General features: G+C 41.4%; 1 protein-coding gene across 1 annotated transcript in view; it reads right to left on the bottom strand.

Annotated features, from left to right (window-relative positions):
* Nucleotides 1-279: 279 nt before the first annotated feature.
* Nucleotides 280-22,590, bottom strand: part of PDE3B (phosphodiesterase 3B) — a 58,847-nt gene continuing 36,536 nt past the window's right edge. Inside the window, exons 2-16 of the mRNA XM_089503554.1 lie at nucleotides 16,338-16,388; nucleotides 15,311-15,559; nucleotides 14,537-14,679; nucleotides 13,373-13,479; nucleotides 12,661-12,859; nucleotides 11,855-11,946; nucleotides 11,335-11,471; nucleotides 11,060-11,194; nucleotides 9,359-9,470; nucleotides 8,769-8,867; nucleotides 4,805-5,001; nucleotides 2,100-2,303; nucleotides 1,171-1,332; nucleotides 644-890; nucleotides 280-509 (exon numbers count right to left, since the gene is read on the bottom strand). Coding sequence (XP_089359680.1) covers nucleotides 280-509; nucleotides 644-890; nucleotides 1,171-1,332; nucleotides 2,100-2,303; nucleotides 4,805-5,001; nucleotides 8,769-8,867; nucleotides 9,359-9,470; nucleotides 11,060-11,194; nucleotides 11,335-11,471; nucleotides 11,855-11,946; nucleotides 12,661-12,859; nucleotides 13,373-13,479; nucleotides 14,537-14,679; nucleotides 15,311-15,559; nucleotides 16,338-16,388 — 2,364 coding nt within the window. The remainder of the gene's footprint in view (nucleotides 510-643; nucleotides 891-1,170; nucleotides 1,333-2,099; nucleotides 2,304-4,804; nucleotides 5,002-8,768; nucleotides 8,868-9,358; nucleotides 9,471-11,059; nucleotides 11,195-11,334; nucleotides 11,472-11,854; nucleotides 11,947-12,660; nucleotides 12,860-13,372; nucleotides 13,480-14,536; nucleotides 14,680-15,310; nucleotides 15,560-16,337; nucleotides 16,389-22,590) is intronic.

Raw genomic sequence — 22,590 nt, 5'->3', positions numbered from 1 at the left:
TTTTACCAAATCAGGGCACAAAAGGACTTTTGCATCAAGGTGTACAATAATCAACGTCTGAATATAAAGTCTATATATCCCACGTAGTGAAAGTGCATAGAGTTGGGGGGTTAGCTGCGAGGGCAGCATGGATCCTCTCACAGTATTAAGGCCTTTCAAAGTTACAGTATGTGAAGAGCACAGAGAAAACAGGGTTATCTGCTCCCCTTTATACACTCTTAAAAAATATATATATATTATAATAATAATAATAATAATATTAATAATAATAAAACGTCCTCAGCATTTTTTCTCTTCGCCCGACTGCCGTTCCTCTTCTTCGTCCGCTTCCTCGATGACCTGGATCTCGTCGGATTGAGGTAACGAGGAATTTTCATTCTGCTGTTTGTTTGTCTCTGTTTTACTTTTGTCTTCCTCTTCGATTATTTTTTTCCAGACTTTGTGGTTCTCCCGCAGGTGGTGCATCAGAGGCGAGAACATCCGCCTTCTAGACTTCCTCCGCTGTTGTTCTAAAAAAAAATAAAATAAAAAAATGCATTGTTTTCAATGGGTTTAGGGACCGCCCATTGTCCTTAAGGGGTTAAAATGTTATTCGGTGTATCCGAGATGTTTCTGTTATATAAAAGCGAGATTTGGTACTTACTCAGACTTGCTTCATCGTCCAGGTCTTCATCTTCTGAATCCAAATCATCACCCTCCTCTTCCTCGCTTTCAATAACCTCGTCGTCTTCGTCGATCCACCTTCCCGGCAGCAGGCCGGCCGCGTCGTAGGAATTACACAGGGGTCCCACTATATGGGTTATGAAGGATTCCTGGAGTTTTGCCAACTGAGGAGAAGACCGGTCCATGAACGGGCTAATCGGAAGTCCGAGACTCGCTTCTTCATCGCCCTGGGATGTAAAAACAAACGGTTAGTAGAAAGAGAATGTGCCTTATATTTACAAAATATATTCTACACTTAAATTTGTGCTTAAAGTTTATTCCTCATAAGTCAATAAAATTCCAACGTTTTTATGAATTGTCAGCTTACCCTCCCCCCTTCCATACACTGGAGAAAAAAAACCCAAAACAATGCTGTTTTCAAAAAGTTGACTGCCGCCTAGACTAAAAACATAGCTGTGACCGGGACTGCATTTCACGATCGGACGGCTTGTTCTTTTATTTACGTACCTGTTCGTAAAATTCATTGACTATGCCCTCCGTCCACTTCAAGTGCAAGTCGCGCGTCTTTGCCGGGCCGTTGATGTCAGCCAACTTGATGCAAACTTGGCAAACCAAGAGCCGGTCGTTCTCGTTACTCCAGTCTATGCCGTTACTGTTAACGTCATTCACCTGGAAGACGGTGGGGGGGGGGGACCAGAACGTCAGCGAGAAGACTTCGTAACACAACGACTTGGTAACGGTTGGGCATATTAACAGCAACAGGCAAAAGTTAAAGCTCCGCGACCTCGCTTCTTGGGATAGATCCGGCTCATTGTCCATCTCGGATGTTTCCAAACCAGCCACAAACAGTTAATATCTCTATTACTATATATTAGACGTTTGTACACCCCTTTTCTCAACGTGTCGAGGCAACAATCCACCTTGCTACATTGTAGGCAAATCCAGATGTTATATTCAGTCATGTGATCAAGAGGTTATCGTATAATCTAGTTTTCAATATGCCTTTTTTATGGTTGTTTCACAGAACTTCGACCACTGGCTGTCCCAATCTAGATGCAACTTTGTAACCTGAAAGTGGCGAGATTCTGATCTGGGATTGGTTAACCTCAGTGGATCACATCGGTGACAACCAGTACTCTCATTTATTTATATATATATATATATATATATATATATATATATATATATAAATAAATAAATAATAATGAATGTGGTTACTTTTGTTACAGAAATTAAATTTCATAAATGTATTTCAATTGTTTCTCCAAGATTAAAAAGTTAGACCAGGCTTAAAGTGAACTTTAATAATAATAGTAATTATTTTCCAAATTATGATGTATATTTTAATGTTTCCGAGGCCGTTGTGCATATTAGAGGAAGTAAAAAAAAAATGAAGAGAATTCTATTAAAGGATAAAGTAAGCGACGGGTACGAACCTTGGCATTAAACTCCGCGAGGAAATCGAAATGCTTTTTTAGGTCCGTAGCCAGGATGGCTTCGATGACCAAGAAGCGAAAACGTTTGAACTGCACGTGATCCAGATACGAAAGAAAATTGTAATCCGACTGAGACAGGAAGAGGTTCCAGGCGGACGCCGCGTGATGATTTTCCAGGACAGATCTGTCGTTATACAGAACGGCCTAAAACAAGATTAAAAACAGAGAATGGAAACGTGGGGACAAGGCTCCTGGCTGGGCGGCTCTAATTAGGACCATTTAATGCCCCCCCTCGCTGCTTCCTATGAAAAAATAAAAATAAAAAAAAACTGGAGGTTTTCCAGTAAAGTCCATCAGAAAATTGTTTGGGAAAGGGACCGATTGTCTAAATTCAGTTTGCGATGAATGCTCATTCCAACTAGAAGCAGAACATTTCTGGTAAAAAAAAACATCACGATAAGTAAATTAAAGAAATTTTTCCACTAAAATTAGAGGCTGTACGCTACCCGTCTCCCACAAATTCTAATTTCCAGGTTTTGTTTTTTTTTTGTTAACTCAACATTTTATTGACGAACGCTACCAGACTGGCACCACGCGTTCCCGATCCATGATTTAAACGGCGGACATGCAATGATGTCACATGACCCACGTGTCAACAGACCAAGAAGGAAGTGCATTAAACTATTATTATTATTATTTATTGTTTTATATAGCGGCATCATATTCCATAGCGCTGCAAAATCAAATGTGCCACAAAACAAAAATCTTTAAAAAATCTTCATTAATCATAAGCATCTCGATACATATTGTTGGTTTTAAAAGGTTTTTTAAGTCTCATTTGATAATTTTCATGCACTACATGTTCTGATGTCATAGAATAAATAATAAAATATTTTATATTTATTACTTTATTATTCTTATTAATAAAAATTATAATAAATAAATAATAATAATAATAATAATAATAAATAATAGATACATATACACTTTATATTTATATCCATCTATATCCGGTAGGGTTGTTTTCAGGCACATTGCAATAGTTATTCTAAACTCTACATCTCTATAAAAGGGACTTGATGAATTATCTTCATGAAAACAGAAGAAATAATCCAAAAAATATAAAAGCACTAATAACAAAAACATATTTCTTAGTCTAATAATTCAACGTTAAATCAATTTAGGAGCCTTAATGTCTGCCCTGAAAAATTTCCCAATCTTCCCTCATAGCCCTGTCAAATCGATCTTTATAATTGGATTAAAACTCCACTCAGCTGATACACTGTAATCGTATTATACATGAGGGTGAATTCTCGTTATGTGCATTCTAATCAACTGGAAACGAACGCAGCACCGGACATGTCTCTGGTAACAGAAGTTTGGATTTCCCGTCTGATTAGAAAATCTTAAAAAGTAGTTAATAAAGGGGGGGGGGGGAATCAAGTTTTAGGACAAAAAAATGCTTTTTCTCAATCTTACGCCACTTGACTCATTGGGCGCCAGACTAGCGAGGTTCTAAACACAACTGGCATCTAAAAGGTTAATAGACATCACTATGTAATCTGCTGTAACAAATGTAACCCATGCAGTGATTCCTGGAAGAGAATAATCAATCTATTTCCGCGTATATTCAGCTACAATAAAACGCGTTCTATAGGAGGACGGATCGGGCGTCCGCCAACCCCGTGAAAAACGAAATTGTCCATTTTGCTTTTTTTACTTCTTTAAAGTATTTATCCAATAAATTAATTACCCTGTTGTGTACATTGTAGTTTAATCAGTGACATCTGATGCACTGGAATGAACGCAGCGGTTCAAAACTTTGGGGTCATTTCGGAATGTCCTTGTTTTCGAAAGAAAAGCACGTTTTGGCCATTAAAATAACTATTGTATACAGAGGCCCTTTATCACTCCCATCACTCCTGTGTTCCAATGGCCCTTTATCACTCCCATCGCTCCTGTGTTCCAACGGCCCTTTCTCACTCCCATCACTCCTGTGTCCCAATGGCCCTTTATCACTCCCATCGCTCCTGTGTTCCATTGGTCCTTTATCACTCCCATCACTCCTGTGTTCCAATGGTCCTTTATCACTCCCATCACTCCTGTGTTCCAATGGCCCTTTATCACTCCCATCACTCCTGTGTTCCAATGGTCCTTTATCACTCCCATCACTCCTGTGTTCCAATGGCCCTTTATCACTCCCATCACTCCTGTGTTCCAATGACTCCAAACTTTGGAGCGGTCGTGTATACAGAACAGCTAAAATAACCTTACCTGACCCCTCTACGTATGTCATGATCCCTATCAATGTTCTCTGTATTTTATTTTAAAATGAAATAATAAAAAAAAAAAAAAACTTTCTTCTCTTTTGGCTTCCGACAACCCCACATAGCCCCCTGCTGACAGCCTCCCAAACTGCACCCCACAGCTATCCCAGTCTTTTTCCCTGCACCGTCATTAAGGGAAAAGTGTTTGCGTGAAATCGCGAGAACAAACTATTAACTACAAGGGAGAACTCATCTGGAAAAGAAGTCGTGGACTATTTGAGAGGAACATGCGCCATATAAAAAGGAGAAAACTAAAAATAAATATTTTGATTGGAGGATTTTTTTGTGTGTTTGTTATTACGTTATTTTGTTTTTTTAAAGCAGCAAAATCCTTTGTGACTCCCCCCCCCCCAACACTACAATGGGAAGCGTTTATACCTGGGGTGCATTTGTGGCCACAAGAAACGCGTTGGTACGTCCAGGGTGGTCATAGTCGTGCATGGCAGCTGCCACGTAGAGGGCCATCAGCTCCAGCGCGGGGATGTTTGCAGCTATGCAGCCATAACTATCGTCCATGAAGTTACAGCTCCTTGAAGACAGGTAGACGTGCGCCGGTCCGCCCTCGTTATCTGGATCTAGAAGAAAACCAAAATATATGAGAAAAAAAAAAAATATAGCCTTCTAACAACTAATATAGAATTTAAGTTGAATTTCTATGCACCAAAACACTTAACGTATGTAATAATGTGAATATCGCACTGATTGGAGTCGGTAAATTCTGACCTCTTCACAAGGGCCGGTAACAATGGTTTTTTTGTTTGTTTTTTTGTCTATGTCATAAAGTTGGCCAAGTTCTCCTGTGTTTTGGAACACGATTCCTCGCAACCAACTCAGTAAAAATAATCACTGTACTTGTATTTATTTTTTAACCAAATTCCAAACAAATGCAGAAGCACAGACTGATATTACTAAACGTGCGCGATAACATTCTCCGTCACTACGATCAGCCAGCAACTGCAGCCAAGACGACTCGGAATTAGAAAAGCATTTCAGACACCGGGACAAGAAACCTCCCGTCCGCCAACGAGTAGCTTTTGTGCCGCGTATCCCTCCTTCTCTGTCTTAGAAGCGCTTTGGGCGGCCGTACTTCCGCACGCAGATGCAGCGCCCATCCATCACCCAATGGCGACGCCATCTAAAGGGAAGACCTTTTCGCTCTACGGATGTTTAATATTCTGCATGGAAACCATGATGATGTAATGCGTTAACAGCACCGGAGAGCCAACGAGCATCCCGGAAAGGCTTGCGAGAGCTACGGCGAGAGGGTCGGCCGTTTGGACAGCCCGTTTCGAGCTTCCACCAGAAACTCCAATAAGACATCAAAAGAGGGTAAGAAGTACATGACCCCCAGCTACGAATTAACATCTTTAAAGCAAATTATGTTGGCTTTAGGTCTTTCTCCGCCCCAAAAAAATAAAAAAATTATATATATATTAATAATTATATATATGAATATATATAAATAATAATAATAAATATATACTGATATATATATGAATAATAATATATGTGAATATATATAAATAATAATATTATATGAACAATTGGCCAAATGAACAATTAGCGTAGCAAACGACGGAATGTTCCTGCTCAAACTTCTACAATTTGGCAACATAGTTACTTTTTCTATATCACTGATCAGAGATAATACCTGAAGGAGGTTCTGTATATTTTTTTATTTTTTTTTAAGATGTTCACAGGTCGATAGGAAATATCCATTCGATGGCGGATTGTGTTCTCTGGTCAACAAGACTCTTAAATCCCGCATTTATTAAAAATACAGAGAAAAAGGTGTTTCCTCCCCCACGATATACAAACGGGATTTTGCAAATCGATTGGCCGCGATACAAAGTTTGCCTCTTTTCTGGCCAAGATAGTTGCAGAAAAACCCAGAGATTCCTGCGCAGAACTGCAAAACCAAGACTTGGAAGCGTCTGCGGCTTTAACGGGTGCCCTTGCAGGGCATCGCGCCAACTGCCGGCATCAACCGCAGCATAAGAAACATTATCGCCCTATTTATACGGCGCCGATAATTAACGTAGCGCTTCTTACAGTCCTTACATTCCAAGGGTCTGACAACACTAGAACTGACCAACTAGATTGTAAGCTCTTGCGAGCCGGGTCCTCTCTACCTAATGTATTGGTTTATATATATACCGTATTTGCTCGATTATAAGACGAGGTTTTTTTCAGAGCAAATGCTCTGAAAAATACCCCTCGTCTTCTAATCGGGGTCGTCTTCTAATCAGACCTCAAATAGAGGTCTGATTATGAGACTAAGATCCAGATCCCCCGCACCGCTGCAGGGGACCTGGATCCTCCTGTCTCCCCCCCCACACACACTTACCGGTGCTCCTGCCGGGGGTCCGCTGCAGCCGGAAGGAGGTGTGGCTAGCAGCGGGGGTTGTCTGCGTCCGTCGCGGATACCTTCCCCGACTGTCAGAGATCAGAGTTCCCCGCACTCTGATCTCTGACAGCCGGGGAAGGTATCCGCGACGGACGCAGACAACCCCCGCTGCTAGCCACACCTCCTTCCGGCTGCAGCGGAAGGAGACGTCAACCAGCTGCCCCGGCAATACAGCAGGAAATTGGAAGCACCGGTAAGTGTGTGTGTGTGTGTGTGTGTGCACCGGTAAGTGTGTGTGTGTGTGTGTGCGTTAAATGGGGGCATAGGGCATTTCTGGAATGCCTTATACCCCTATATGCCACTCTGGTACTTAGGGGGTTAAAAGGCACATTATGGGGCAGAGTGGCAAATAGGGAGGTATAAGGCATTTCAGGAGGCAGAGTGGCGTTAAGGGGGCATTTAATAGAGCACTCTGCCTCCTGAAATGCCTTATACCTCCCTATATGCCACTCTGCCCCATAATATGCCTTTTAACCCCCTAAATGCCAGAGTGGCATATAGGGGTATAAGGCATTTCTGGAGGCAGAGTGCTCTATACAATGCCTTTTAACTCCCTTAATGCCACTCTGCCTCCTGGAATGCCTTATACCTCCCTATATGCCACTCTGCCCCATAATATGCATTTTAACCCCCTAAATGCCAGAATGGGATATAGGGGTATAAGGCATTTCTGGAGGCAGAGTGGCACATAGGGTGTCAAAAGGCATACCATGGGGCACAGTGGCATATAGAGGGTTAAAAGGCATATCATGGGCCACAGTGCCATATTGGTGTGGCAAGCCTGGGGGCAGATGTGCGTAACTGGGGGACAGGTTGGAAAATACAAGGAAATAAAAACAAATAAAATATTTTTCTCAATCATAGCTTTTATTTAAAAAAATAGTTTACATGAATTAACATTTACTGGTAAAACTTTTTTCCTTTAGGGTCGTCTTATATTCAGGCTTTTTCTTTTTTTCCTAAGTTAATATTCAGATTTTGGGGGGTCGTCTTATAATCAGGGTCGTCTTATAATCGAGCAAATACGGTATATATTTATTTTTTTTTTTTATTTTTTTTTAAGCAAAACTAGGGTATTTGAGGCCGGACTTATTACAAGCGATTACGGTTTTTTTCTCTCTAAGCTACTGCAATCAAGTTGAAATGGTTTAACCCGGAGATATTTTTAGTCCGAGATGTTTAATTTGCTAATTATGTAAAGAAATATTAGCCTAATGTACCGCAATAGACGGAAACATGCTGACTCCGGCACTCTCTATACTCATCGGTGTCCAGAAGAGGAAGCCGGGCTTAAGTGAAGCCGCTTTGTTGGCAGACGAGAAAGAAAAAGGTCAGCATTTCCTCGTCATTTGATAAAAAAAACTTTTCCGGTGACAAGCTGAGTGTGCCTGTGACACACAAAGGGTTAACCGGACCCAAGCTGGGGGGGGGGTGTAAGGCGATTCCCTATAGTAACCCCGATCCTTAGCAGTCTTCTTGTTGATACATTGCCCCACGGATTCTGAACTGCGTTTGTTACTTTGTAGGAAATCTTTACAGTGTTTTTTTGTTTTTGTTAATTTTTTTTTTAATCATAAAGGAAACTTTTTCTGTCGTGAACGAGAGGCTACCTATAGCCGCCTTAAGCAGCTCTCAGGAGCCACGATTCTAGAGCCCCCATTATCCACATTCGTGCAGTTACAATGACTGATTACAATAATTATAATTTACTAAATTTTAAATTCATGGATTAACCCTATAGAAAAATTATGGAATTTTACGGCCAACAGGCTCATTTGGTAGCGATGTTTTCAGTGCATAAATATTCCCATCGACAATTCTTACAAAATGGTAAAAACAACAACAAAAAAAAGCTTTTTTCTGTTTTAATACGGAGCCCGAGAAAGATCTCCGTCCACAGATCGGCGGCTTGAATCGACGACATTAAATTATTACCTGCGTCATCACAGGTGAGTTCCTGAAACCCCGGGATTGGCCTCGTTGTCATGTACCACACCGCGTGAAGGACATCGGTGGCGTGTATACGATTATGGTCTACAAAGGACACATTGTGACAACCGGTCAGCAAGAAGAACCCAGCAAGTAACAAGACTTTTTTTATATAGTTAACATGGTCTTAACGAATACAGGTTTAGAGGCTAATACAGTGAAGGGATTAAACATGCGCGGGATAGGCATATGGATAGGTGGAACAGCCTCCCAGCAGAAGTGGTAGAGGGTAATACAGTGAGGGTATTAAACATGCATAGGATAGACATACGGCTCCTGAATCTAAGACGAGACCAACGACTGATTAAGGTTTGACTCTTTACAGCAGGAGAAACAGGCGACTAGACGGGGGCCGGATGGGGCCGATCCGCCGGCGTATTCTGGGTTTCTACGTTTTTGTTTTTCAGTCTGATGTCACTATCGCAGACCTATTTTTTGGGGGTTTTGGGTAACTCTAACGCTCTAACGCTCTAACGCTCCAAGAATGGAACCATCCAGGTAACATCAAGCGTTACAGCCTCGCCGGGCCAACTTACATGGAATATCACGATATCCGGTTTCTAAAGCTTGGAAGAAATTCCGAAATTTGTCTGCTGGGATCTTGAAAATTTCAAACAACCCCGTATCCTGAAACAAGGTAAACGACACCTGGACAAAAAACATAAATAAAGGGTTAGAAATAAACATCGCAGGCAACAATCACATAATAGGATCCTAACGGACTGGTGCCGGGGAAAAAATGTACCTTTCTTACAAAATCTTTTGCTACCCTCACTAAACGAAAAAATAAATAAAAATAAAACTCAAAATGGGCTGTCAGCTGAGCTTAATATATACAAATTGTATCCATGGAAATAACATGAAATGGATCGGAAAACCAGCTCAGACGGGGTTAATGCTGTGATGCATTTTGCTGTGTAAAATGGAATCTCTTCATAGAAGTACAGAGGCCCTTTATCACTCCCATCACTCCTGTGTTCCAATGGCCCTTTATCACTCCCATCACTCCTGTGTTCCAATGGCCCTTTATCACTCCCATCACTCCTGTGTTCCAATGGCCCTTTATCACTCCCATCACTCCTGTGTTCCAATGGCCCTTTATCACTCCCATCACTCCTGTGTTCCAATGGCCCTTTATCACTCCCATCACTCCTGTGTTCCAATGGCCCTTTATCACTCCCGTCACTCCTGGGTTCCAATGGCCCTTTATCGCTCCCATCACTCCTGTGTTCCAATGGCCCTTTATCACTCCCATCACTCCTGTGTTCCAAAGGCACGTTGTGTTCGCTGATCCAAGTTTAAGTTTAAAAGGCTAATCGATGATTAGTTTTGTAGTACAGCCTCATTCATGGGAACACTTGTCATGTGACACAAAAGAACGTATTGATGGGCTGTTGCAATAGCAACTGAAAAATTTAATGTGGTTTTTATGTGATTAAACTCCCAAAGGAAAGAACATAACGAAAGATCAGCTACAATTAATATGTTTAAATTGAGCTGCAGTTTTGAAATTGCATTAACCTCTTATAACCCGTGACTCTGGCTTAAAAATGGTTAAACGTGAGCCTCGTGAAAGAAGTATTCATTAACAAAGTTATCGTGTTTTTCATCTAATTACTTCCTCAGGGATCCTCGAAAGACCTCAGATTAGTCATTTCAGAATCTCAGAGTTAAATTACTTCATCGCCACGGCGTTGGCACGAAACCTCAACAATCTACTTCAGCAGCTTTGGATCATTTTGTAGAAAACCTTTTTATTGGAAGACAGCGCTGCCAAAAAAGTTAGTTATTGGTTAAAAAAAATACTAAAAAACATTGATGATGACATAAAGTGATCGATAGTGAGGTGCTCGGCGGATCAAATTTAACTAAACTTTAAACATTTTCTGGGCAAAGCTTTTTTCTGCGATATTAACATAAACCTTATGTAGCGGAATTCAAGATAATTCCAATTACTTTCCTTTTTTTTTTTTTTATCAGAGGGGAGAATTTTTTTTTATTTATTTATTTTTATTTTTTTTTAATCAGGGGAGAATTTTTTTTTTTCATTTATTTATTTATTTTTAATTGCTGTGCAAAATCAGTACTTTTTCTTCACAAAAATACAAAAAATTCAGATTTTGAGTAAAAATTCTAAATTTCAGTCGTCCCCCTTAAAAATAACCGGATGGATCATGAAACGTTTGTCAAATACTGTTTGATAATTTTGTATCTTCTGCTACGAAATAGAAGCCCACCTGGCTCAAGATTCTTCCAGATTTCCCGCCGGTTTTCTCCATTAGATCAAATATTGGGAAATTCCAATTGTCCAATTTTTCCAATAACGCATCCTGATCTTCGATGAGCAGGTCAAGCGACGACTCTTCCTTCATCTGTCGAAGGTGAAAAAAATGGACGTTGATATTATGATGGAAATAACTCAAAATAAAACCAAATTACGAAAATAATTCTACGTGTCACACGACGCGACAGTTTCCTCGCAAATCAGAACCGAAACACATTTGGAACTCACTTCTGGTTCTTGGTTGCTGCGCGTCTCGTCCGCGTGCTGCTCGTGATTTCCAGATAATCTTCTGGAGTCTTTTTGCAGCCATTTGTCCTGGTTTTTGTCCGCATGCGCAGATTCTGCCGCACCGCCGACATTTTCACCTGTTTTAAAATAGAAAAAAGTGCTATTTCTTTTGGTCTTAATAACGCTTCGTCTTTACTATTACCCTGCAGACCTCCCCACGGTGATTACCCAGATGTACGGTGTTAGCGCGAGTGGATGTCTGTGTGTGGGATGTAATTTAGGTTTTATTTGCCCCGTTTGATTTATAAAACCGTTCCCTGCTGTTTCTATACACATTATCGGGGCTTTTAGGGCTGTAGAACCCTGCGATCCCCTCATACCCAGCAAACATTCTGACCTCCTAGAAAAGAGGGGAATCAGGGGAGGAGAGGCAAAAGGGACTGGCCAAACTGAACAGGGACATTTGGGAGGTAGGTTATAATTCCCCAGACATGGAACATGGTTTTCACGCGTTCCCCACCTGGTTTCCTGACTTGATATTCTGCACCAGACAGAGAACTGTTTTCTCCCATTTCAAAGTTTGAGAGAGGCTTAAAAAACTGACGACCACAACTGGAAGGTAAACAAAAAAATGCAAAAATGTAAATTTAAGAAAAAACAAAAAAAACAACAAATTACATGACGAGGATTATATTCCCTACTAATAAACGTCATCAGATTATTTATACAATTCCCTGGAGGTCTCATTTACCCCCCGCAGCGCATTTCACCGCCCACCTGTCACAAAGTAACTACCGGCCTTCGAGTCTATGGGGCTCTGCAGCACTGGAGCTGCAGCTTCTCCTAAAAGATCAGGTCTTTGATTTTTTTTTACAGAATTAATGAATAGATAATACATAAAAAGTACATTAATATGCGTTTCAGTGGTGAGGCCGTATGTTATAGAGGGATTTCTCCAGACGAGGGTTTGTCTCAAAGGCTGACAATCATTCATTTAACCCAGATTTTTAGCCCAATGAATGTATTCATTTCATTGCAACACCCCAGAAAAAAAAAAAAAAATCAATAAAAAAAATCTGCTTTAACTCCTTAAGGACAATGGGTTGTCCTTAAACCCATTAAAAACAATGCATTGTGAGCCCGTACATGAAGGGGCTAAGGGATGAATAAATACAATTTTTATTATGGAAATGCTTATTTGATCGGTATAAAGAATTTAAATTTATTTGGTCTCTCAATGAAGGTCCGGCCAAGCGACGTCACCAATTTGCAAAGTATTGATACATATTAGAGGATAAAAAGGGAAGATTAAAGCAAACTCGTCACCTGTTACAAATATGGCTCGAAGTTGGTCTGAGTTGCTGCTGGAGCTCCTGAGAATTTATCGCATGTCCCACAGGTTTATGTAAATTAACACTTGGCTTGGTGAGAAAGTCGGCCGTGTCCGGGAACTCGACGGGCGATCGGCTGAACGCGGAGGATCCGTGGCTGGGAGAACTCACAGGACTCAAGCTCGGAGAGGTACCTTAAAAAAGAGTAAAAAAAATGAATTATTTTACTTATGAACCAAAGAAACAACCTCTTTCCTTTCATTAAAAGCGCCGAGACTCCTGTGAGCCAACGTGGGCAGCTGCGATATTCTGAGAGGCGAATAAAAAGCCAGGATTTTACCCCAATTCAGAATATAATAGAGCTGGAATTATATCATTACGAGTTTTGTTCAGACTTGGGTTAACAAATAACGTAGTTTTCGCAGAATTTTATATTGGAAATTCATAAAAAGATCGCAGCTGCTTATCCTAAATACCAAGGGTATTTTTCTGTTTCCGTCACAGCAAATGTGATTTATCTTCTGTTTTATATAAAATGCAGGTGTCGGGGTTCCCTATGTACACCATATTATATTTGGTAGGCTTGTGCAGCAAGATTTGTGCATTTCTAAGCAGAGAACTTTCTTTAATGCTCCTGCCGCCGGTGTCACCGGATGATGATGTCATAAGTCAGTCTCTACAGGCAGCAGTCAGTATCAGTATCTTACCAGCTCTCCTGGGGCCCATGTGGTGCGTCAGGGTCACCGACGATGACCTTTGCTTTGGTATTGTGAGCAGGTTAGAGCTGAAAGATCCATTGGGATAAGATCCTTGGCTGGTTAAATGAAGAAAATAAGAGTATATTAAGGAAAAAACAACAATATATTACAAAATGACAGGGCAGCGACAAACACAGAGTTTCTGCTTTTCGGCTCCCCAGAAAAGATTTACCTTCTACTTCATTGATACCAAAGAATATATTAAGCAGGAATTCGAAATAATTAAAAATATTAGTATTATTTCTTGTTTGAGAGGATATTTCGTCCTCCTTGCAACCGTCGTCAGGGACCAATCCATGACTACTAAACGGTGCTTGTTAACGAGGTTACAATGTAACGAGTTCATTAATAACAATGCTGTGCAAGGCTGCCCTCTGCTGGCCGGTCTCACACTTACAAGCCGCCCACAGTCTGCAGATTTTCCCCACCGGTCGTCTCCTGGACCCCCGACACGTAAATGTTTGGCTCCAAAAATGACACGGCATGACACGGCACAACAGTCATCGGGGGAAAGAACTTACTGCCGAATAAACCAGCTTTAGTAGAAAAGGTCACAGAACTACTGTTACTATTATAGTTGTTGGTGCTCAAAGGGGTGACCTTAGTTCTACCAGTACGGCCCTCTCTAGTCTCGTCATTCCCCTTGAATACGTATTGTAAGAATCACTGCGTAAATTGTTGGCCCTATATAAATAAAAAATAATAAATACAAAATAATAATAAGAATAATAAGAATATGGACCCACCAAATATACCTGTTATCTAGTAATATAGGAAAAATAATCATAAAATATCTCAGATGGACAGAGTAAAAATATTATTAAAAACACCAAACTATAAGAGGACGGAACTGCAGCTTTCATTCAGCGATGGTTTACTTTGTGTTTGTGCGACCCTATGTGGTCTGCCGAGGAGAAATGAGAAGTTAGCTTTATGATTCCTTTCTCGGACATGGGTTGCGTAGGAATGGTGGGAACCCAGAAAAAACATTTGGTGGGGATTCCATCTTCTTCTTACCGTCTCACTTCCAAACATGTACTTTGCATGTCGCGTTTTATGTAACAATAGCGACCACTCCATTGAAATGAATAACGAGGAGCCCTTCAGTCTCACCTTGAATTACTGTAATCCTGGTAAGGACGTTTGCCGTTGCTTCGCTCCCACCGCGAAGAAGAAAGTTCCATGGGTTGCAGGCCAGAGATACCCGAGCTTCGCCGGAGCTGGGGGGTCGGCAGGCTGCTCCGACTGTTCAGACCCTAAGCAGAGAAGACAAGGCGAGTTCTCAAAAGGTAACAGAAGAAACGAAATCATTAAGGAGGAGAGTAAAACCTCCACGTATCTTCCAACCAGCTGTCTCTACTCGCCGACAAATATTATTCAGCAAATAAAAACCCAGAATCTTTCAGAGAAGAAAGAGGGAAAGAAAGGAATTTGAAACAGAATCTGTGATCAAACGCTTAAAAGTTGTAGCCCAATACAGATCTCGCCAATCAAACGCTGAAAGCCAGAGCCATCGTTGTCCTTCATTAAGCCATTGGGACTAGTATTATACGTTTTTAAAGTGTTAATAGGCCAATGGCTTTTTTTCTCCCCAATATGTCCTCTAAATAAAGATGATACATAAACCCCTAACGGCAGAAATCTGTGGGATGGAGAGAGGAGCTTACAGCGGAGAGCATATAGAGCCATGTTATCCATATGACTAAGTGGGGGCATTGCGGTTACTAAGTATCTCAACTCTTTGTAAACCCCCTAAAATTATCAGACTACAAGTCCCATGAGTCTCGGCTGCCTCTGTCCAGCCTGACAGACTCATGGGAGTTGTGATGCAAGAGCCCCATGTTACCAGCGGCAGCCCCTGGATTACGATCTTTGTAGATGCTTTACCTTGTGGAACTTTCTCTCTCCTTTATCCATCGGATCCTCCATTTCCGTACACGGGTAGAAGCCCGGGAACGGGGTAAATGGGTTTACTTTGGGTCTGCATGAACCTGAGAAAGTCCCCATCAGGCTGCTAATGCTACGAAGCGAGGAGACAACTTGCGGAGAAAGGGTTGGGTCGACCAGAAGATCAGAAACCATGTTCCGGGCTTCGTTCAAGACTGAAAGGTCCACCCCGCTTCCACCTCCAGCATTCTGGAAGAAGTCAAAGGATGCCAGGGGTTACACGATTCGGAACAGTGGCCCACCGTGTCAACATTAATAAAGTCCGTACTTAGTCCTCATGACCCTATGAGGGCTACCAAGTTACCAGAGACCCATTGTGTCCTTGTAGCCCATCAATTAATTAATCCAGGACACGTGGATGCCATGGTAGATCTCACAAACCCCATATTTAGTGAATAAACCCCTCTCCTTTCTCTGATATCTCTCCCCTTTTGCTCACTTAAGGGACTTATAATTTGAATCCAATCAAACAGACCTTGAAGAACATGGGCTTTTATTTGGGGGGGGGGTTATGAAGCACAAATTAGTAAAAAATAAGTTACATTATTCAACTCAAAGGTTCTGCAAAAAATAATGTAAATAAACGATCAGAGTTTTTCCATCAAGTTCATTATCCCCTTAAAGCAGATCGGTCACAATTCCCAATCTGTACATTTTTGGGAATTATATACAATAATATTTAAAGATCACATGAATACCACGTGAGCAGCCATATTAACACCCTGTTCTCAGAATCTGCGTGGTTATTCCTCCCCATTAAGTTATTTCTCTTCTGTTACGTTGCTATTAAATTCAGGCAGCCTTAGTGAAATTTAGAGAACTTCAGGACAAAAAAAAAATCTTAATTCCACGTGCATTAATCCCATGATCCCATGACAACGACGTTCAATTTAAATAACTGAAGTAAAAAAAAAAAAAGTTTTAGAATTTTTTTTGAGAATTTATTTTTGTTATTTAGAATAAATACCTGATACTGGGGTTTGTACCACTGCTTTAGATCCCAGTCCCAAAGAATCATCTGGTGAAGAAAGAAAAAAATAGGCATGTTATACCATGAAACCAACATCCAACATACATGCTGCAAATAAAAAAAAAAATATATAAAAAAAAATAAATTGGTTTCTGATGAAATTAAAGTGACTTTCATTGTTTAAAGAGACGGTCAAGAGCTACATAGGAGCCGTCTATCTGTTCATATCATAAAACCCCTCAAGTACTCAGCGAGTTAAACCAAATTATTGAAACAATTTCATGGTTTTTTTTTGTTTTTTTACCGTGTATTCAGAGCGGGGGGGCTGCGGGGGGGGGCATAAATCTGACCTCATTTACAGAACAAGATGGAACAAGATATTGGATTGTATGACACGCGCATGACTTAATCTCGTGTAACTTTCATCTGGGTGTAGACAGCAGGGAGGTACAGAATTACTAAATTAAAACATTCGGGACACATATATAACCATGTGTCCCAAATGCTTAGGGTCAGTCCTGATAAAGGTCATCTAACTATAAATATTAAAAAAAAATATATATATATATATGACGGCGCCTTCCCAATCTTTCAAAACAGCCATGAGCACAGTGATACCCTCACACCCGACAAACATTCTGAGCTCCTAGAACAGAGGGACATCCTGAGACCCAAAAAGGGACTGTCCCTCATAAATCAGGGACACTTGGCAGGTATGCAATTTACAGAGGTTTGTTGCTTGCGGTTTATAATGGCTTTCAAAAGATTTCTTGCAAAGAATTATAAAAAAAAAAAAAAAAAGTACACCAATGCTTTGGGGTTATACGGGGTCTGCGATAGACAAGAGAATCGCTAAAACCACAGACGAGGCAGCGAAGCGTCAGCAGCCGACTCCGAAAGATCAAATCTTCCTCTGTGACGTCAATCGGGTTCAGCGCAGTGTTAGATGTGCAAGCAGGAAAGCAGAGACACCAGACACCCTGCCAATTCCGCACCACGGTTCACTTCTCTCTCTCTCAAATTACCCCAGCCAACGGTTTGCAAATCTGATCCCCGTTCTTTAAGCCCAGAACCATTAACCGACAACGAGAGAGAGAAGATAGAACGTTCAGACAGACGAGACGGTCGCGGTACGAAGGATTATTCTACCCGTTAACGTATATGATTACTGAAGGACATAGATACACAGCGTATCCAGAAAGAAGAAGCTAACAGAACATCTAACGACGATGACGGCTACAGCCTCCGAGACGCATCATCCAGAGATAGAACCGAATCTAGAACACGAGAGCCAGTAGCACATTCTAACCAAGTATTAGTAAGCAGACCCCCGTGAGACCTCACAGATCCACGAACGAGGAGATCTGATGACATTTCGCAATGACCTTTTAATTAATAATAAATAAGGTAACATTGTAGCAGGCTTTGGAAACTGTATATGTCATGGAACGAGCCGCGACACCCAGCAGATATCCATAAACCATCAGAAATATCACTGAAACATTGGCCCGTCGGGTTTAAGCCCGTAACGTAGAAGAATAACCCCGTTTTCCGGGAATGCCGGCTGTCGCGGCACTTTAGCTCGCATCACGCCGCGTGTAACGAGCCGGCATACTGGGAGATGGAAATCGGACCCGCCGGCTTTGCGTTTCCCGACGATTTGTTTTCTCCATCCTTGTTGGAAATTCCGCTGGGCAAACATTTTGTTGTTAAAGGGAAACAGACCCATCTGAAATAAAAATAACTGAACCGACCGCAGGAAAAACGATTACTTTTTGTACGTTTATACATTATTAAAATGTATTTCTCCTGGCCTGACGTCCATTCAGTGCCCAGCATGGAAAATTCTCTTCATTGCCCACAATCCCCTATGGAAAATTGCGTTAGAATTCTAGCGGCGATAAGAGCAGGAAGTTGTAACAAACTTCCTGGACTCTACTTCCTGGAACCCCCCCCCCTTAGTGAATAAAACTACTCGGCGTTGGTCCCGACACCCAGGGTGTTATAATTTTAGTTAAGGAGCTTCCAGCAACTGTTTAGATTTTGTCTTATTGCGTATTTTTTTGAATTTGCCAGCTTTATTATTCTTCATTATGGCCGTTGGCACCTTCTTATCTCTAGGACTGGAGATGGGAACTGGCAGGGACGCAGTAGTCTAAATAGCGCGAAAGCATCCGAGCTTCGTGGCCAAGCTGCGATCTCCGGTAAACAACCACTCGCTGACACTTCACCAGCTCCGCCGTCGCCTGCCGTGTGTTCGTATCACGAGACTGCGGGACAAGACATTCGAGCGAAAGCAGATCTCAAAACACAATGATAGGATGTGACATAACCAAGACGAGGGCCACATGAGCCCGCCGACAGGTCCCGGACACCGCGTTCACAATGATAGTACGGGAACAGAATATGTTATCACAAAAAAATAAAAAATAAAGAGAGAACTTGTTTTCAATACGTGGAATTTGGGGCATGAAGCTGGTTCTTCGTCATGTTGCTCGGGGTCGATCTGATGCACGGAGTTTTACTTTAAATGGAAATTCCAATAACGCACGTCAAACCTTCTAAAAAAATTCTGTCTCTTAAAACTAAAAGTGAAGACGCCAGCGGAGCGGACAGCATGGCAGAAAGGTCAAGAAAATCAATGGGAGTTGAACTTAAGTTGGCGTAAAGACAAGATAGGTCATAATCCAGTGTAAACATCCAAGTGTCATCTAACGTCCATGCATCAGAACGCAAATAAAAACCTTACACAATATAGACAAAAGTATTGGGACACCTGACCATTCCTCCAACAGGGGCTTTGATGACATCACATCCTAAATAAACAGATATTAATATGAAGTAGCTATGACGGCTTCCACTCTTCTGGGAAGGATCTCCGCAACATCTTGGAGAGTTTCTGTGTGAATTCTCGCCCATTCATCCGGCAGAGCATTTGTGAGGTCAGGCACTGATGTTGGACAATCTCCGTTCCAGTTCATCCCAAAAAGTGGACAATGGGGTTGAGGTCGATCAAGTTCTTCCAAACTCATCCAGCCATATCTTTATGGACCTTGTTTTGGACATGAACCCACAACCTCCCGGAGACACCATCTTTAGTGAATACGCCAATATAAGAGGTTGTGGGTTGATGTCCTCATTATGCAGCCATCAATAGCTAAAAGGTCCTGCTGGAGAACAACAAATTAAAGGTACCGAATGTGCCTCAAAGAATCCAAAACTGTGGAAACTCCTGTCCTCCTGTATGTATTTTTTTGACACAATGAATTTGCCAGTTCTCAATATGGCCTTTGGCACCTCCTTATCTTCAGGGCTGTGGACACCGAAAATTGGCAGGGACACCGTAGCGCGACGGCATCTGAGCTTTGTGGCCAAGCTGTGATCTCCAGTAAACAGCCACTCGCCGACACTTCACCAGCTCCATTGTCGCCTGTCACGTGGACCGCGGAACAAGACCTTCGAGTGAAGCATGTCTGATACAATGTGGCAGAACACGACATAACCCAGGCGAGGACCATGTTATTTCTAACAGCTTGTAATAAATAGTAGATATTTATTGTCCGTTCGGATTCCGAGAGTCTTCTACGCATTTCAGGAGATACCATCAGTATTTTAGAAAATGTGGACACCCTAAAACTGTTTTTATTACCCAAAACAATTACCAAAGCTGCCTTATCTATCTTATCGCTGCGTTTTCCCGCACAATGGACGGACATCTGGTTAATGTCTTTTTTCCGCTGTCATTGGGTTAATCTGACGTTCCGCCCTTTTTTTGTGAGCTCGTGTTTGTTCGGTCTATTCGTTTTCCTGTTTGAATGATCTGTTCCACTGCCCCCGAAACATTTAGGAATGATGCATTCTAGAATCTTGGTCTGTTCTTCCACTCCTCAAGCTGGAGTCCAGATACTCTCGAGAACTTTTTAAAAATTTTTCTTTGGACGTCACTTTGTTTCTGTTTAGAAAACCTCTGTTGGATATCGATGTTGGGGGCTCCAATAACACGGAGCATACTTTGTATCAATATCTCGCGCTATAGTTAAATAACGAAAAACATTACAATTCACCCAATTTCACGCTCTAAGAGGCCAAGCTGATGTTGTCAATGCTCATGCCGGCCAATCAGCTCTCCCCAAGTCGGTTAAGACCCCTCTATTGAGTAATTGTCATGGAAAGTAGCTTGTAACTTCAGAAGTGCCAGCTACTTTCTGAACATTTCAACATTAAAAGAAAATAACTTCCTTGACAGATTTTATTTATTTTTTTTTTTTAATTTAGAGACTGCTAAACAATTTTCCAATAAAGTAAATGGAAAAAAATACTAAAACACTGAGTTTTTTATGCTTTTATGGTCAATGCAAGAGTGACTATAAACGGATTAAAATGGAATTTTAGTCTAATCTATAAAATGCTTACTTTAGCAATCTAAAAGTGAGAGCCTAGGGGCCCTTATCTGTCAACAAATTCCACGCGTCTCGATTAGGTCGCACAGTTGAATAGATATTATGGCAAGGTGGGCAACACGTCGGCGACCAACTATGGGTAAGGTGACAGTTTGTCGAGCAGCATTCACAGGTACGTATTCACCTGCCCAGACGACAGTCGAGAAACCTCAATGTTCCACTAGATGGCGCTCCGCACCAGAACCATAGAGCGACGCACGTGGATTTCATCGAGGGGTTTCCACAAACAATGTCCACGTATAATAAACCTTAGTTCAAGCAGCTGTTTTGCTCCAGCAGCCCTTAACCCATTGCATGCTGGAGAGAAATGCACTAACCCAGCCTGCTTGACCAAGGACCATTCTCTAAAAGTAGTCAGCAACATTCCAAAATGATTTTACAATATGTTCCGATTAAGCAAATAACTTGCTTTCTGCTTTGTCCAGGGAACAGAGTTGGGATGAACGCCCGACGGCTGCTGGGAATGGCGACCCGTGTCATAGGAAGACCGAAGCAGAGTCAGAACTGGACAGATAACACTATTTTTACATTACTTTTCTATAAAGAATCACATCGGACAGCTTGTTACATTATAACATTTTTATGTTTCTTTTTTTTTGTAATTTTTTTAAAATTTAGTTGAAAATCTGAATCCTGAAATCCAAAGTTTGCCTGCCGATGCTTTCTACAACCTAAAAACCCTATTATTTTACATCATTTAAAGGAGCAGCAATTCCCCCTTTTTTTTTTTTTTTTTCTTTCCAATGATCGGAGAAGCAAACAGATGCTCCGTTCTCACGTTAAATAATCCCAAACGTTAAAAAAAAAAACTAAATGGAAGCGGGTTTTTTAAATGCAATAAATATATCTAACGTTATCAGTCATAACAATCCCATCAAACCCTTTTAATACGTCACCCTAAAATAATATACCTGTATATAAAAAATGCATATATTTGAGCTTTTTTACCCCACTTTTCTGACGAGGGCAGAATGTGACACAAAAGCCCACAACGTTACCCTGTATTTTGACCCTATGTTATTTACGTCATTGCATAGACGTGTCCTCGGATTTTGCTTTCAAAAGTCAGGTCGGTTTATCACAAGGAAGAGACCATGAGAGGATAACAAGGGAACAGAGGAACCAAGCTGAAAGCTACCCCCTTTCTGGCTGGGAGTGCTGGGCTTGATATAAGCATTCAGTATGTTGCCATTTTTCATACCCACAAACTCCACTAATGTGTTCCTGTTTAGTTTGGGCGTTCTCTTTCCCCCCCCCAAAACCCTTAATGCCCCTCTCTCCTCCCCTGATTCCGCTCTCTCCTCCCCCATAATCCTCTTTTCTAGGAGGTCGGAATGTTTGCTGGGTATGAGGGTATCGCAGGGTTCCACAGCCCTAAAAGCCCCGATAATGTGTATAGAAACAGCAGGGAACGGCTTTATAAATTAAACGGGGTAAATAAACCCCATTATTCTTCTTCTAACTGCCCCACTCAGATACACAAATACCCCGCCCTCCAAACACGCCTCTAACCACACCCCCTAGAACAAAAGTGCCCCTCTCTGGCCAATAAAAAGCGTTACGAGTAGAAATTACAAAGACAAAATAAACGCACGGCAGATAATTTAGAATCTCCGTTTTATCTGAGTTTTTTAAATTTTGGTGGCCGGGCGAAAAACAAACCACATCAGGCGCGCAGACCCCAAATACCAGGGAAGTCATTCGACCGAGTAATGTGTCAGGCTTAATATAATCATTTTGGGGTGGAACGCAGGGTTATTAGTTCCTCCGTAGTCACTGTAATTGTTGGG

Source organism: Sceloporus occidentalis, unplaced genomic scaffold (genome assembly GCF_023333645.1).
Source record: "Sceloporus occidentalis isolate IW3139 unplaced genomic scaffold, rSceOcc1.0.p SCAF_235, whole genome shotgun sequence".
Classification (NCBI taxonomy): Eukaryota; Metazoa; Chordata; class Lepidosauria; order Squamata; family Phrynosomatidae; genus Sceloporus; species Sceloporus occidentalis.
The sequence above is the reverse complement of the archived record's forward strand: the minus strand, read 5'-3'. Positions and strand labels throughout refer to the sequence as shown.